The sequence below is a fragment of the Chaetodon trifascialis genome, chromosome 12 (assembly GCF_039877785.1).
Source record: "Chaetodon trifascialis isolate fChaTrf1 chromosome 12, fChaTrf1.hap1, whole genome shotgun sequence".
Taxonomy (NCBI): Eukaryota; Metazoa; Chordata; class Actinopteri; order Chaetodontiformes; family Chaetodontidae; genus Chaetodon; species Chaetodon trifascialis.
The window spans coordinates 15,780,633-15,795,289 of record NC_092067.1 but is presented as its reverse complement, the minus strand read 5'-3'; the positions used below and the strand labels follow the sequence as shown (position 1 = coordinate 15,795,289).

General features: G+C 41.7%; 1 protein-coding gene across 7 annotated transcripts in view; it reads left to right on the top strand.

Annotated features, from left to right (window-relative positions):
- The window catches only part of pkp4 (plakophilin 4), a 73,872-nt gene that overhangs the window by 2,174 nt on the left and 57,041 nt on the right, over positions 1-14,657 (top strand). For 4 of the 7 annotated variants that reach the window (XM_070975934.1, XM_070975933.1, XM_070975936.1 and 1 more), the window contains exon 2: positions 12,963-13,096. The exons of 1 other annotated variant lie outside the window; for it this stretch is intronic. In XM_070975934.1, the coding sequence (XP_070832035.1) occupies positions 12,968-13,096 (129 nt within the window). In that variant the 5' untranslated portion in view covers positions 12,963-12,967. Of the gene's footprint in view, positions 1-12,962; positions 13,097-13,690; positions 14,356-14,657 lie in introns of those variants that run through there. 2 more of the 7 variants (XM_070975938.1, XM_070975937.1) reach the window with 1 other exon arrangement.

The following is a 14,657-nucleotide window of genomic DNA, read 5'->3' as shown; positions in this document are numbered from 1 at the left end:
GTTACACGTCAGACTTGCTTTTTTTCCCCTGCTATGATCAAAAGGCGTGTTCTCCCTCTTTTAAGAAAGGGAAAGTATTTGCAGTCTTTGCCTCATGGAAAAAATGGTTATTTTCCTTCTGTCTGTGCCTGAATGCATGCATTAAATAAAGTGCTGAAGTATCAGCCTCTTCCATCAGTCAGGCAAGAGAAGGTCAGCATCCCTTATGCACAGTTCAAGTGTTCTTAAAAGTGAAAGAGTTTTTACTGTGTGACAGTCAGATTGTTGAGTTTTATTTAGTTTGTCGCTAAGCCTTCAATTTATCTTTCATTGTATCCGTATATTCTAACATAAATGCAGAATTTATAGACAGATACAGCTACTGTGCTGTGGCTCCAGTGTCGGATGATAATAGTTCATGGTGGCAATCTACCAAAGAAAAGCCTTATTTATTCTTTGGTGTGGCAAATCTTTTTTGATCAAATCCCACCCGACATAGTTTCTTTCCAGTCCACATTTGCACGGCGTGGTCTAAAGCAAGTTGATGTTTCTCTCTTGCCTCCCTTAAAACAAACCACATAGAGTAAAGTAGGGAATTTCCATTTTGAACTGGTAATTTTTATTATATCGCTCTAAAGACTTGTAGACTAAACCAACAAGCAAACCAGTTATTTGAAGATGATAAATTCTTAATGTTGAAACCTGATTCCAAAAAGTTTGGATACTGTGTAAAACCAACCATTTTCAAACAAACTGTGTTTACCGACAACAGTTTTACGAAGTGTTCCTGAGCCCATGTAGTAACATCCTTTATACAATCATGTTCACAAGGTGGTGAACCTCTCTCCATCCTTTTGTACCCAACCATGATACTGTCACCTGCTACAGTACCAATGAACCTGTTTACCTGTGGAATGTTCCAAACAGGTGTTTTTGGAGCATTCCACAACATTCCCAGTCTTTTGTTGCTCCTGTCCCAACGTGTTTGAAACATGGCATCAAATTCAGAATAAGTACATATTTGCAAAAATCAATTAACTTGATGAGGTAAAACAATTATATTGTCGTCGTACTGTTTTCAATTGAGTATATGTCAAAAGGTTAGCAAATTATCGCATTATGTTTTCTTGCTTTACACAGTGCCCCAACCTTTCTGGAATCAGGGTTGTATAATGTGAAAATACAACACAGTATGCTGAAGGAGTCCAAGTTTAACACTTAATCATGAGTTTGCGCCGCAGCCCACTCCTGTGTTAGATGTGGTTTCTTATCATACATAAAAATTGATTTTTAATTAAAATCCGTACGGCTTCTATAGAGTGCATTCAGCCTTGCACTGGCTTCTGTGGATAAGCCTTGGCATGTGCGGCTGCTGGCTGATTGTTGATCTAACTGGATATGTAGATGGATTCCTGAAAGAGCCCCAGATTTCATGCCTTGGTTGGATGCCAGACAGCTAAAGATAATACAGAACACAAAGCATGTCAGCGCTTTTAGAGATTAGGTGCACAATAGATTTTTGTCCGGTAAAATAGCCCTCCATAGGCCCGACATGCTGAGTTTGAAAGACGCCCCCTCATCAGTTTCTGCTATGTGGACAGCGGCTTTTCCACCGTTGTTTGCTCCACATGTATCCTTACTACTGGAGTCTTCCTACAAACTCATTGCTCAAACGCTCCCATCTATCTAAGCCTATCTGGCTTGTGGAATTACCTCAACAGGGCACATAATACCTTGTTGAATATTTCAAAGTGCTACTCATATAATCACTCCAGGCGAAAGCTCTCTCTTTACTGACGGTAAAAGGAGGAGTGGTGCAGGAGTCCATCTCAGTCAAGTGCGTGACATAACAAATAAGCACCCCTGAAAACACTACAGTCATAAAAATGTGTCATGACCTAGAATGACACTTAATGCTGAACAGCGAATTTTTGAGCCAGATGCAATACTGTTGTAAATAATTCAACAACCACACACACTAAGCTTTTGTTTAGCTCTACTTGATGTTTGCACAGCAGCAGCTAGTAATTATTTCCATTATTAATTTATATGTTGATTATTTTTGTTGAGTTAATTATGAAGTCTATGCCTTGCCATAAGATAGTTTAAAGCAGTGAAAAAAGGACTTGAACTTGTCTGGACAAACGTTGGATATTTCCTTTATTTCCTTACCATTAGCCCATTAGCAGGCATTTGATTTTCTCGAGTTAAAGTTGACTAATCGCTTAATTGGCTCATTGTTTCAGCACATAACCATAAGCAAACATAAATTTAGGCTGTGTGCTGCTTGTTTTTGACTTTTTTTTTTTTTTTTTTAACTCAAAGAGCTTGTTTGTGGGATCAGGTAACGTCCCAAAGTGGTATGTGCGTGGACTCGGTGACTGGATTTAGTCGGACAGTGAAGGCATCTCCTCAATGTCAGGTTACATGACCACAGGTTACGCCTGCTCTCAAACTACAACTGAAAACTGAAACAATCTGCAGGATTTGTCTGCCCCAGCTGTTTCCATAAAACTCTACCAAGAAGCAGAAGAATCACATCTTAAATGTCAAGGCATTTAAAAGACTGCTGCAAAGTACAATTGTCTCTGAAAAGGGACCTGTTGACATTGGAAATGAACAAATACAGTTCAAGCACATGACATTTAAAATGGCATTTTCTAGATCCCAAGCTTTGCGCTTGGTTGTGGAGTTGAGAGGCAGGTATGGACTGTGTGATATCGAAGCTTATACTGTATTTTTTTCTTTCTTTGTCAGAATAACTTGATGCAGTGACAAGATCAAAGCTGAAAAACCTGTATACATATTGATACGACTTAAAAGAATGAGACGTTGCTCTTTTAAGTTTTCTTCTTTAGGACAAAGCTTAGATAGCAGAGAAATATCCTATAATAATCAGCATTTTTATGTCTCATGTCTAAAGTAGAGAAACTATGACTTCTTACAGAATAGAGCCAATAGTCCATCCAGCCTGTTAAAGGACTTGTTTTCATCTCAAGAAGAACAATTTTCTGGCATCCAAAGCGCACTCCGTTCTGCATGCACCAGTAACCCTGAACAATGCCAAACCCTCTCATTTTTGGATGGACATCCACTCCCAGGTGCTCACACGTCATTTAAGATTTCCTATTGTAGCCAAGATAAGCCCAGAAATGCTGAAAAACATTAGTTACACATAGTAGAAGAGTTGCAAGTGTTTTCTTGCGACTGGGATAAGAAATAGCATATTGTTATGTCATACTCTGGATGGAACAAAAGATCAGCAGGAGTATCTCTATGTGATGTGATGAACGCGATGGCACCCACACTTGTAGTCTGTTCCACCCGAAGGATATAAATTCTAAGCAATGCCTCAAATAAAACCATACGTCCCTCTGCAGAACTGCAAAGTCATACACATCCTCCATGAATCATTACAGAGTACAACTAAAGGGGAATTTATTTTAACAACTTGCGCGGTGTGATTTATTTTTTCAATTAAATCCCCTTTGATAGATTATCCATATGGTGCCGACAGAAACCCTACATTTCCTTCAGTACGCAGTGACATTACTGTCGGAGATATTCGGCTTTTGTCAGTCTGTGTAAGAGTCCCAGGATCTTTTGCTGAACTATGCCAATAAATGAAAGTCTGGATATCCAATAGCATGTATATTCACATGAACTAAATAGAATTTAAAAAGGCCAGCTGGTGCCTGTTGGCTGACCTGATATTTAAGTAACTACATTACTTCTGTCTTTCTGCATCATGGGCCAATGCATGCCAGTGTCCTGACAGCTAAGGTGAATTAGTTTACATGTTTCACTTATTCCAGTTATTGCTATTTTTTTCTCAGTCGTCAGTTGTGTTATCTCAGCGTGTTTTGATCTTGAAGGTGATTTTATTGTTAGAAATTGTGCAGACAATTTGGATTATCTTCTTCAAAGCAAAATGACAGACCTGGACTGTTTTTCTCTACCTTTGCTTAAGCACTCTGTGTTAAGCAGAGTAAGATATAGTCACTGAAATATTCTAGCCTTTATTCAGTATGTGTATTCTGACATCAGTTAAAGGTTAGTGCCGACCCTCATTTTAATATCTTCACTAACAGGTGCACCAAGGACAAGATTCAGTAGCATGTCAGATTTTTATTGTGCACTGTAAAAAATAGTTGTGCAATACCCATAAAAGTGTATTTTTTAAACTCTCATTACCACTTAAGCTGTATTATTTACAGTAACCTGTCATCTCTGAAACATCTCACAGTTAACTACCTACCGCAGGGTGTGGAGAAATAATCAGTGTGCACAGCAAATGTATTCATCCATTTGTTTTTTATTTCCATTTTTCTTTGTTTTGACTTCATTCTTCACTTCCAAGTGAAGGTGAATGTTAATGTGTGGTTGATGTTAAGGAGGAGCTCAGATTAGGCCAATGCAAGGCCACCTGCTGAAGGGAATCGACCAGTCTGAGCTGGTGTTCAGAATTATAGATGAGGTTTTTCCTATCCCAGGACTTTGAGAGATCACTTTCCGACCTGCATGCTAGAAGTAGTGGAGGCTCAAAGAATTGTAAATACCATTTTGGAGTGCAGCATATTTCAGTCAGCTTAATTGCTTAAAAATACATATTTAGCATTGGGGCATTTCTGTCAAAATTTGCATGATCACATATTGGAAAAAGTTAATGCCTTGCACTTAACAGTAGTAGTCGTAGGACTTTATAGTGCCAGAAAGGCCTTGAAACTATGCATATTGATTGTACCAAAACTTATTGATCATCTGGCTTGTTTTATTCAGGACAACTTGGTCTCATGTCCATCACCATTGTTCATGTTTAAAAGTTTGTTTGTGCAGTTATCAGTAGCTGCACTCACATTTGAATGGATAGCAGCACGTTGTTCCATGACCCCTGCCTGTCCACGCCGAAGCGCAGAGCATTGAGTAGGCTGCACCAATGCAAATCAGACGTCGGGAGTAAATGGCCAGGCCTCTGCTTATCCATCTCCCTCTTTAAGATGGTTTCATAATACCTCACAGGAACTGGAGTTTCCTTTCTTGTGTTTTGTTTTCCTTAGTTCATCAAAGTTCAGAAGTCGGTGTTGCTGCACAGAGAAATTCAGTCTGTCAATCTCAGTATTTTATCCTTGTTCCCCGCAACAGCCTGTTTAATACACCAAACAACATTTTAGCAGAGCTTGACCAGAGAGTATTTTTACAGATGTAGATGTAGCCTGGAGCTTTTCATTGAAATTAAAGGGAGGCTAGTTTTGCATCAGTAGAAAATTATCTTTCTGGCCCTGGTCGATGTCAGAAATGCATTTCCAAGCTCAACAATCTAGGCAGATAAAAACTCAATGAATCAATCAATTTCATATCAGTCTCCCTTTATATATAGTGGTTCTTGTGCAGGTAGAACAGCTGCAATTATTGCTGCGCTGGATTTTTGGTCATACTGCAGGGGTTTTGCTTTAAATGAGATTAAGTTGGACAGAGCATACTGGCAGCAAGGTTTGAGGGATTGTAAGGTTGGTGTTGCCGTAAAACAACATGTTTCATATAACCATGATTTGATTTGAGATCGTAATCTAATTGGGATTCAAAATGTATTACTCTCATTGGGGATATAATATCAAATTCAGATTTCTGAACAGTGGATTGATGCTTTCATGATAATCGGTATCTTTATATATTTTTTTATTTAGGGCAATTAAGTTCTTGCAATAAGTTTTATCAATTAGCTTATAGAGAAATCATTTGTGTCCATTCATATGATGCGCGTGTGCATACTCATAGCCTCAGGAATCCATAAGTTTTAGCCTTTTAACATGGTGAAATACAACCATATAATTGCAATGTGTTCCCTATCTTTTGTAGTATTCTCAATATAAACACCATTAAATAAAATCCTGCTATTTTTTAACTGGATCACTGATGTGGGAGTGAAAACAAAAGTTGAGCTCCCTGCAAACACAAGAACACAACCAGACATGGACAAAACTGAAATGGATATGTGGTCATATCAATAGTCTTTATTTATCACACAGTCACTCATGCACATGAAACATTCATTAATATGTCAGAGCTAGTAAAACAGTAGATTTTCAAAGCCATCATTTTATCTCCCAATTCATATCACAACAACCTACGAAATTGTCCTTTTTCATGAAGACACAGTCAACTAAGGTAAATCTGTACAACTCATAGCTTTGTGATTGATTATTTTCTGTGGGCAGTCGATCTCTTTCTGTAATCGGTCTTTATAGAAGGTGCTGAGTGGGCTCACCTTACGCGGCAAGGGCCAGGAGACTGCCAATAGCAGCAGGAACATTTGTTATGGTAATTTTCCTTTTTAAAATTTTCCCTTTTGGATGTTCTCGGTATTTCTGTCAAACCTCTTTCTCTCTCAGAATCCTGCATGAACATAAAATTGAAACACGATCATTTGATAATCATCTGATGGCTCAGCACTAGGGAAACGTTTGACACAGCAAATGAAGTGCGTATGGTTGATAACACTGCAGCATTGATTAAACACATTTTTAACTGAACTGTTAAATGAGGTTCAATAATGGAGGTCCCATGCCATGATCAAATTCTTCATTCAACTTTATCAGTTGGCTCGAAAATCTTTGTCTTGTGCGACATTTGTTACACGAGGAGTGAGTTTTTTGGACTTCTCTGGAGATGTACAGGTCATTATGCTGTTATTCCTTCTTGGGAAGCGTTGCTGCTGTACTTGTTGTCTTTGGATTGTAATTGTATGCAGAAAAGCATTCGGGTGTTAAATGCATTTGTCTTACAATGTGTAACAGGATGTAGCAAGTCTGCCTAGCAGAAACTCTGATTCTATTTATGGGATTTACATGCAATCAGAATAATTTAAGTCCTGTTCTGTCACAACATATTTGTGTTGGTGACATGTTGAAAACAGCTGATGAGACCTCAGCTGAGCCGCTCTGCTCCCCGTTAGTTGAGGTATTTTGAGGAAATGGGGTGGAGGGTGAATGATTGTTCACGGAAAGTTAGTCTTGTGTTTTTACTGCTGCACAGTGCAAACATTGATTATTTGGTCTGCAGTCATCTTCCCCATGTCCTCTTTGGGTAAACATATCTTGCAAGAGAAAGTGCAGCTCAGAGAGTATGCATGCACCGTGCAGCATTAGTCAGTGTGTGTTTTTGTGTTGCACTGACTGTAAAGTGAGTGTGTTTCCTGCCTTTACTCAGAGGCGAGCCCTGCCCTGTGGATACGCATGTTCAGATAGGCCTTAGATTATTGCAACATATGTCGGGGTGAGGTTCAAGGTGTGAGGTAGGCATGGGTGAAGCGTCTGCATGATTTACTTTGCATGTCCACTTTGTTGAGAAGGTGGAGGAGATGCTGTCGGAACATTGTCTCCACCCTGTATAGCACTGCACTTCTCACCCTGTCTAATCCTCTAGCAAGCAAAGGACAGGTATGTGTCTATTAAAAGGAGACTACATCATTCTCTGTAGCTTATTGAGGGTAATGATTGATCGAGTCATTGTTTGTGCATGTGAGGCTGTTTGCGCTCTGGAAAGGAGACATTCCTGCTGCTGGGTGTGTCAAAATGAGCAAAGCCTTTTCAGCAGTTGAGAGCATAAAGTGAAACATCTAGGGATCTAATAATAACTTTTTGTGTTTTGCTGCTGGCAAGGCCATCGTGCCTCAGAGAGAATTCGCCATCCTCCTCAAAAGAATCTAGGAAGAATTTTCCACGTGTGGCACCCACGGTACCAAGAAGTCACACTATGTGGATACTTAATGCACTGTCTGAGTTTACAGTTAATCCGGGGCACGCTGTATGCACAGGACCATTGGTATATTTGTGTTTACCCACAATTCTCCAATCTGCTCGGAGCAATTACTTTGTCAGGGCTTCACTCAGCACTCTCAACCACATGGTCAATCTAACAGTGTGTGCAGTAGGGGATTTCAGAAATTGTTTCAGAATTCAGCGACTTGCTGTAAAAGCATAATGCTGGTGGTTGTGAATGCTTTTTGAGCTGAGGCAAAAGTGTTTTCCTACCTTTGAGGATTTACTGAGGCTAAAATGCATTATTGTTCGTCTCGGTGAATTCTGATAAATTATACTTGACCACAAATGTTAGTTTTATTCAGCCAAGTCAATACACAGTTTGAAAGAAGCAATTAAGCATTGTGGGTCTCGCGGGACATTTTCGTGGCTGCTGAGAGACTAGTAATGGGACTTCATTTCTCAGTGCAAAAGATTTCACATGCTACGTATGCTGCTAGGCCACTCTAGATGAGTTATAAGCAACCATGTGCCACAGGGGCCTGGGGGCAGGTGGGTTTTCATCAAAAATACACCAGATGATTTCCCTAATCGGCTCCTCCTGCACAAATCGGTGAATCAGTGAATATCCAATTTGAACAAAAATGTACACATACATGTGCACGTACACGTACACGCACACACACAAGCATGTTCTTTGATCACTTGGTGGGTGCATATGTTGGCTGAGAGGTATAATGGGATGTTAAGCTTGATGCATGATGAAATATTTATTAGCTCATTGCACACAGCGTAGCTCTTACGAGAAGGTCTTTTGTGCTTTCACTTTATGGATTGTATATGGAACTCAAAAAGAGTTTTATGAAGATGGTATCGAACTGTTACTTATCACTTCTTTTGTGCAGTAGATAGAAGAGATGTAGCCTGTTGTAGGTTCCTTAAGCAGCTCTCTGCTCTGTTTGTGCTCTAGATTTCCCAGCCCTTTTCAGCTCAGCAAGTCGGAGCAATCAGCGTTTGAACCGCTGCTTCTCTGAGACTCCCTGCAATTGAAATTCAGGCTAATGTATAATTATTTCTCAGTTCATCTCCATTTGTCTGCATTGAATGTCTGTGACCCAGTGTCACTCGGCCTCCTGAAGACAAATCTTCCTTCCGCTGACTGGCAGACAATGGGTCTTTTGACTTGCAGCAACACTGAATGTGTTCAGGTGACAGCAGTTTATCTCTTCTTGAAGTAAAAGTGAGGAACAAAGGAATACATCAGTCACTCACGTTCATTTAAGTCACCTGGTCAGCTGTCAGATTTCTGAAAATGAAAGGAAAGATTATCACTCATAGAACGCAAATTTAAGGTCAGACTGAAACAGAAACTGAAACAATTGAGTTTAAATAAGAAGGCTTGCACTATGAAAGTGTGCTCTCCCACTATAAAGCCTGACCTCTCACTGCACCATCAATCCAAATCCTCTGACCCAAAAGAAAATTATTCTTTTGGATGATAAATCACCAGTACACTTAAATAAGCAGTCCTAACTCAAAATATGCTCCAGGACAAATGTGCTTTTCTGACCAGATGCATGTCAACACAGGAGTCACAATAATCATGTCATTGTGGTGCCTGTAAACGTGTTCTCTGCTTTCCGGCTTTAACCTGATTTCTCCCAGTACCCTGGTTTCCTGTGTGCATGTAAACGTAGCCTGTGCGACAGCTGATATTATATTTGCTTCTGCGGTGCTCCTTGGGGAAGGTGACACGAGGCACAGGTGGCTTTCAGAGGGATCAGAGAGCTGATGAATTCATGTCTGTAGATGAAATTGATGCAAGAAGGCAGTATTTCAGTCTGGGACAGCAGATCTTTCTGAACTCCTTTAAGCGTCATTCCCTTTAGAAACATGCCAGAATTAGTCAGATTTTAAAACTTTTGCACCATAGCTTTCCTTTTCCTTCCTTCAGTAACCACATTTAATCAAGAGTCACAGAAAAAGGGGTTGTGCAAGAAGCTCAGAGGAGTGGCTGGAGTCTGAGGTCAGTAGATCAGATCACGTGGTCTGACAAGTCAGGGTGGGGTCAGACTAAGACTTTTCTTGGCAGGCTTGGAGACGTTGAGGATTATGATACTTTAAAGGGGAGCGTTAGCTTCTGGCTTGAAAGCATGTCTGGTAAAAGAGATGCATATTATTCCATGTTGAAACGCTGGACAAGTCTGTCCCTGAGAGAAATACTGTTAAAAATAAGCAGGTTTGTTTTCGTCATTAGCTATACTCTAAAAGCTTGTCCTGCTGTCGTATGCATGACTGTTTATTTTCTGCTTAGTCAAGGAAAATAACCTGAATGGTAATAATTAGACACTGGTTTGCCTCTTTGTTGCCTCCAGGATGAGGTCATCTTTACCCTGTGGGAACTGAGCAGTATGGTCCTTAGGTATTAACCTAATGACAGCCTTGAAGTGTGCACAGACTGGCCTCACCGCTTTAGCTTCTCACCTACTTCTCAGACTTGTGCTTGCTCTTCAGACTGTCCAAGAGCTGGACATACCACAGTTTTTAACCGCCAGGCAGTTCAGCAAGGTTATTGTTCCCCTCAGCATTTGGAGGGAAGCACAAAGAGAAATGTTGAAGAACCAGTCAGCCATGTGCCTATAGGACTGTGGTAGGTTGGCAGCAGCGCTGTTGTTTTACTCCAGAGCTCCCAGAGCTCCTGAGAACTCCAAGCTAAGCAAAGTGAAATCATTCTGGACCAGATAAAATGGGGAATTTCAGAGGTAGGCTCAGATACATATCACACTTTCTCTTTGCTTAATGCCGCCTTCTGTAGGTTTTGCTTTGCTTTTTGCATGTTGTTTTTTCTGTGGTTCCATTTCCTACAGTCTGCTTAGTGTGCACTTTCCTACAGTCAGGTTTACACTGCTGAGAAATATTCATTTGGAAAGATTATATACACAGATTGTGGTCAAAGCATGAGGACTTTTCTTTTTTCAGAAGCTAGGAAGTCACTTTTTATGGATGGCATGTTTTATCAAAAAGTGAAGGGTTACAGAAAGGCATTATATAGCCCATATGGTGATTTTAAATAACAGTTACCATAACAGTGCTTAGCTTCCATAGCCACGCACTTCTGTGTCCTCCTGTGAGAAGATGCTGAGAGGAAAAGCAGAAAGGATTTTGTCCACCCCAACTGGCTTGGCAGCTTCTGTCAGTTTTAAAATTTGCACTCAGTCAGTCCTGTGTTGTTCCCCTCTGTGTTTGTGCAGAAGTCAGGGAGGAGGAGCTCCAACAGCTCAAAATTCAAACAGCTTTTCCCGTTTCCTGTTACTGTGTTTTCTGGGAATCAAGTGCCATGTCCTTGATTCAGAGGCTGCAGTGGAGGTGGGCGGGAGTCAAAGCAGTATGTTGCAACAATGTGAATGAGCAGGAAAGGAATTTGGGAGACTGACAGGGGGATACATGGAATATCCTGTGCGGACTAACATACTTGGTGGTCATAAAACCTTATCTGTCATTTAACACCAGGGCTGGCACATGACTCAGTTCAGCTCAGACACCTTGAAATGTTGTTTAGCCTTGGTGACAGACTCCCAGAATACCTCGAGGTCACATTTCGTCCAAATGTCTGGGGGACCTCCCACGTACTCCTTGCCTCCCTCCCCAACTGCCTCATCCCCTGGCCAAAAACTTTTATGTTCTCACTGTAAACAACCCAACCAGCTCACACAAACTGGCTGTCAGCCTGAGCTAAATGATTCCTTACTCGTGTGTGTGTGTGTGTGTGTGTGTGTGTGTGTGTGTGTGTGTGTGTGTGTGTGTGTGTGTGTGTGTGTGTGTGTGTGTGTGTGTGTGTGTGTGTGTGTGTGTGTGTGTGTGTGTGTGTGTGTGTGTGTGTGTGTTAGAAGCATTCAAATCTGCTTTTACTTGACAGTATATGACCCTTTAACCCTTAAAATGGTGTCTGTTGGCAAGAAATTGACTCATTCAGTAAAGCTACTGTACATCAGGTCTTCCATGCACCCTAAGGCTGTCATTATGGATTGGCATACTGTAATACTTGCATTGAAGGAGGATTCAGTTGCTAGCGATGGGGCTACTTTGTAAATTACTGTATGGTCATGGTGGTTTTAACTGCTTAAGTTCCTCTACATGTAAAGATGTCGTCTCACCACAACATGCATCACCTCGCCTGCATTCTGTCTGGTGCAGTAAATCATGCGAGTCAATAGATGCGGAGAAACCAACGGGTGGAATATGTCTTTATGTTGGTATCTTGGAGATGACACTGGCAGTGGATCTCGAAGGCAGTAAAAGTCATAGTAAAATAAAATCCCTGTTTCCCTGAAGTCACATACCTCCTGTGTTATTAGACGTCTTGCATTTGTCTGCTGCTGCTGCGGCTGCAGCCCTGAGCTGTGATGCAGCCATCGCAGCCTTTAGCTGCCCTGTCTGGCTCAACAGGCACTTTCTAGTAAATATGGATCCACCTTGAGCAGCGTTCCCTTGACATTCTCCCTGTCAACAGATATAATGAGACCATAACTATTCGTTCTACTTTCTCATTTCAGTCCAGGACAAGAGGCCAGTGAGAGCGAAGGAGACAGGAACACCTTATCTCCTCTGTGGGGCTGCTGACTTGTTTTCAGTTTTTTTTTTTGTTTTTTTTTTAAAGGCCTGCCCTCACTCATCTTCGGCCTTTCCACTGCATCTTATACACAAACGTGTGTTGTCATCACCTGCGCGCACACATGCTTGGTATTTTAGGGCAGCTTTTTCATCCTCAGGATTTGATTTTCCATTGTCTTACGCCTTCAGTAGAACCGTTGGCTGTTGTTCTGTTTGTGTTATATTTTTTTATGTGATTGTATTACATACACAAATCATTATTTAACTTGTGTGTTGTCTCAAGGCCATATGGCATTGATTTGCACTGTCACAGACGTGAAACATCGACAGCCTTTTTCCTCTTTGGGCCATATGGCGTGTGTGGGTGTACATTTGTGTATTGCTGGCGGTGGCGGCGTGTGACCATTGATAGTCACTGCTCATCACTCGCCTGTGTATATCGGGGAGTGGCTTACTCAAAGAGTGTGGTGTATTTGCACATGCATGCACTCGCACTCTGGTGTGTGTGTACAAGATTGTGGAGTTTCTTTGTTTTGTTTTTTTTTATTCCAGAAGAGCGCCTGTGGTGACCAGATCTTGGTGTGTGTGTTTGTGCGTGTGTGTTTGTCCACGCAGGAGGAATGCCAGCTCCTGAGCAGAGCCCAGTGACGGAGGAGGGGCTTCTGCTGACCATCCGCGACAGTTCAACTGGCCGCAACATGGAGGCTGACAACACCGCCAACAACATCCTGGCCTCCGTCAAAGAACAGGTTGTGTGTTTCTTCCGTTCACACTCCGCTAAGAGCCCATTGATTCACTCTCCTAGCTGTCCTATTATGGCACCGTTAAAGCTTTTATGAACCATTTTTGCACAATGACATTTATAGAACACTAAATTGTCTGGTGACTGACACATTTGACTTAGAAGAAATCCACCGGGCGCCGTATGTCACCTTTTTTTTCCTGCGAATTTGTGTCACACACCCTGTTGTCACTGTAATCATATAACTTACCTCTGCGGCACAGAGCTCACAGCAGAAGTTGTCATTTCTCTGTGTGTGGGACGATGAAAAGATTTTTTGTTTATAGCAGAACTGTGGTCGGAGTGGACTTTGTTTATTTCTTTTTTGTCTTGTGGAAAAATTGAAGTGGAATAAGCTTGACTAGGAGCTATTGGTTGTTTATTGCCTGCAGTCATGGCCTGGCTTGCATGAATGGACAACTAGGAAGATCATCTCTCGCTGGGTTCGTGAGCCTGTGGCGGGACATGCCCTCTGACTCACTCCATCTATGCCTGTCTCTGTGTGATTCATCCACACTCCCTTCTGTTACACACACACACTCCTTTCCTCTCTGGCTTCCCTCCAGCCCTCCATATTCCTGGGACTCCAGCACAGGGCAAACTGGGCTAAAGAGATCTACACGCTATTAATGATGTTAATTTCCTTCTGTGACATCTCACATAGCTTTCTCTTTCCAGAGTGACACAGTTTGAAATGAATCGAACGCTTTCTCTGGTATTTATTAACGAATGACTCACGCATTTAGACTTACTGCGGGAAAATGGGTATTGTTTACATGAGCAATGAAGGAAGGAAGGAGGGAGCACCTGCCGATGTCACTTCCTTCCCTGGAGTATTCCTCAGTGGCTCGTCCGGTTAGAGCAGATATCTATGCAGGCAAGCAGGAAGAGCGAGCCTGCCTGAGCTCTTGCTTTTAGAGTGGCTGGCTGGAGACATGCCTCAAAGGGGATTCCTGCTAAAGAGTAGAGGCTGTAAAATGAGCGTTCTCCTTAGTATTTAACTTGGAGAGGCAAATCAGAGGGTGAGTGAGAGTTAATAGAGGGGGGAGGTCAGAGCCTGGGTTAGTGTGAGTGTGTTTTTTCCCTCTGTGCTTTTGCGGGAGGTTTTCCTGTGATTGTTAAGAGGCAGACCTTCGAGGGATTTTGCTGTCGATGTAAACATGCAAGCCTGCTGCATTGTTGCTGTGGTCGCAGTTGGGGCTGGGTCTTAGGATGACTGGGTGTTTGGTAAGTGTTTGCTTTACGGCTCTGCTGTCTTTTATGTTTTGCCCCCGTTTCGTTGCCTTTTCATTGGCTGATTTCCCTGCCTTCACTTATATTCTTCACTCTCTTTCCAAACTTTTGTTTCTGTCACTGCTGTGGTTACAGCTGCGTAGGCTTTGCCCAGATGCCCAAACAAGGACAGATTCACAGACATATTATGGTTGCATTCTCCCTGTGTGTTCATTTGCCTTGACTTGTGTCTTCCTTCTTCCTTCCCTTCTGACTACTAACAAGCCCCAGATTTTTTTGCCATTCATTTGAGGATT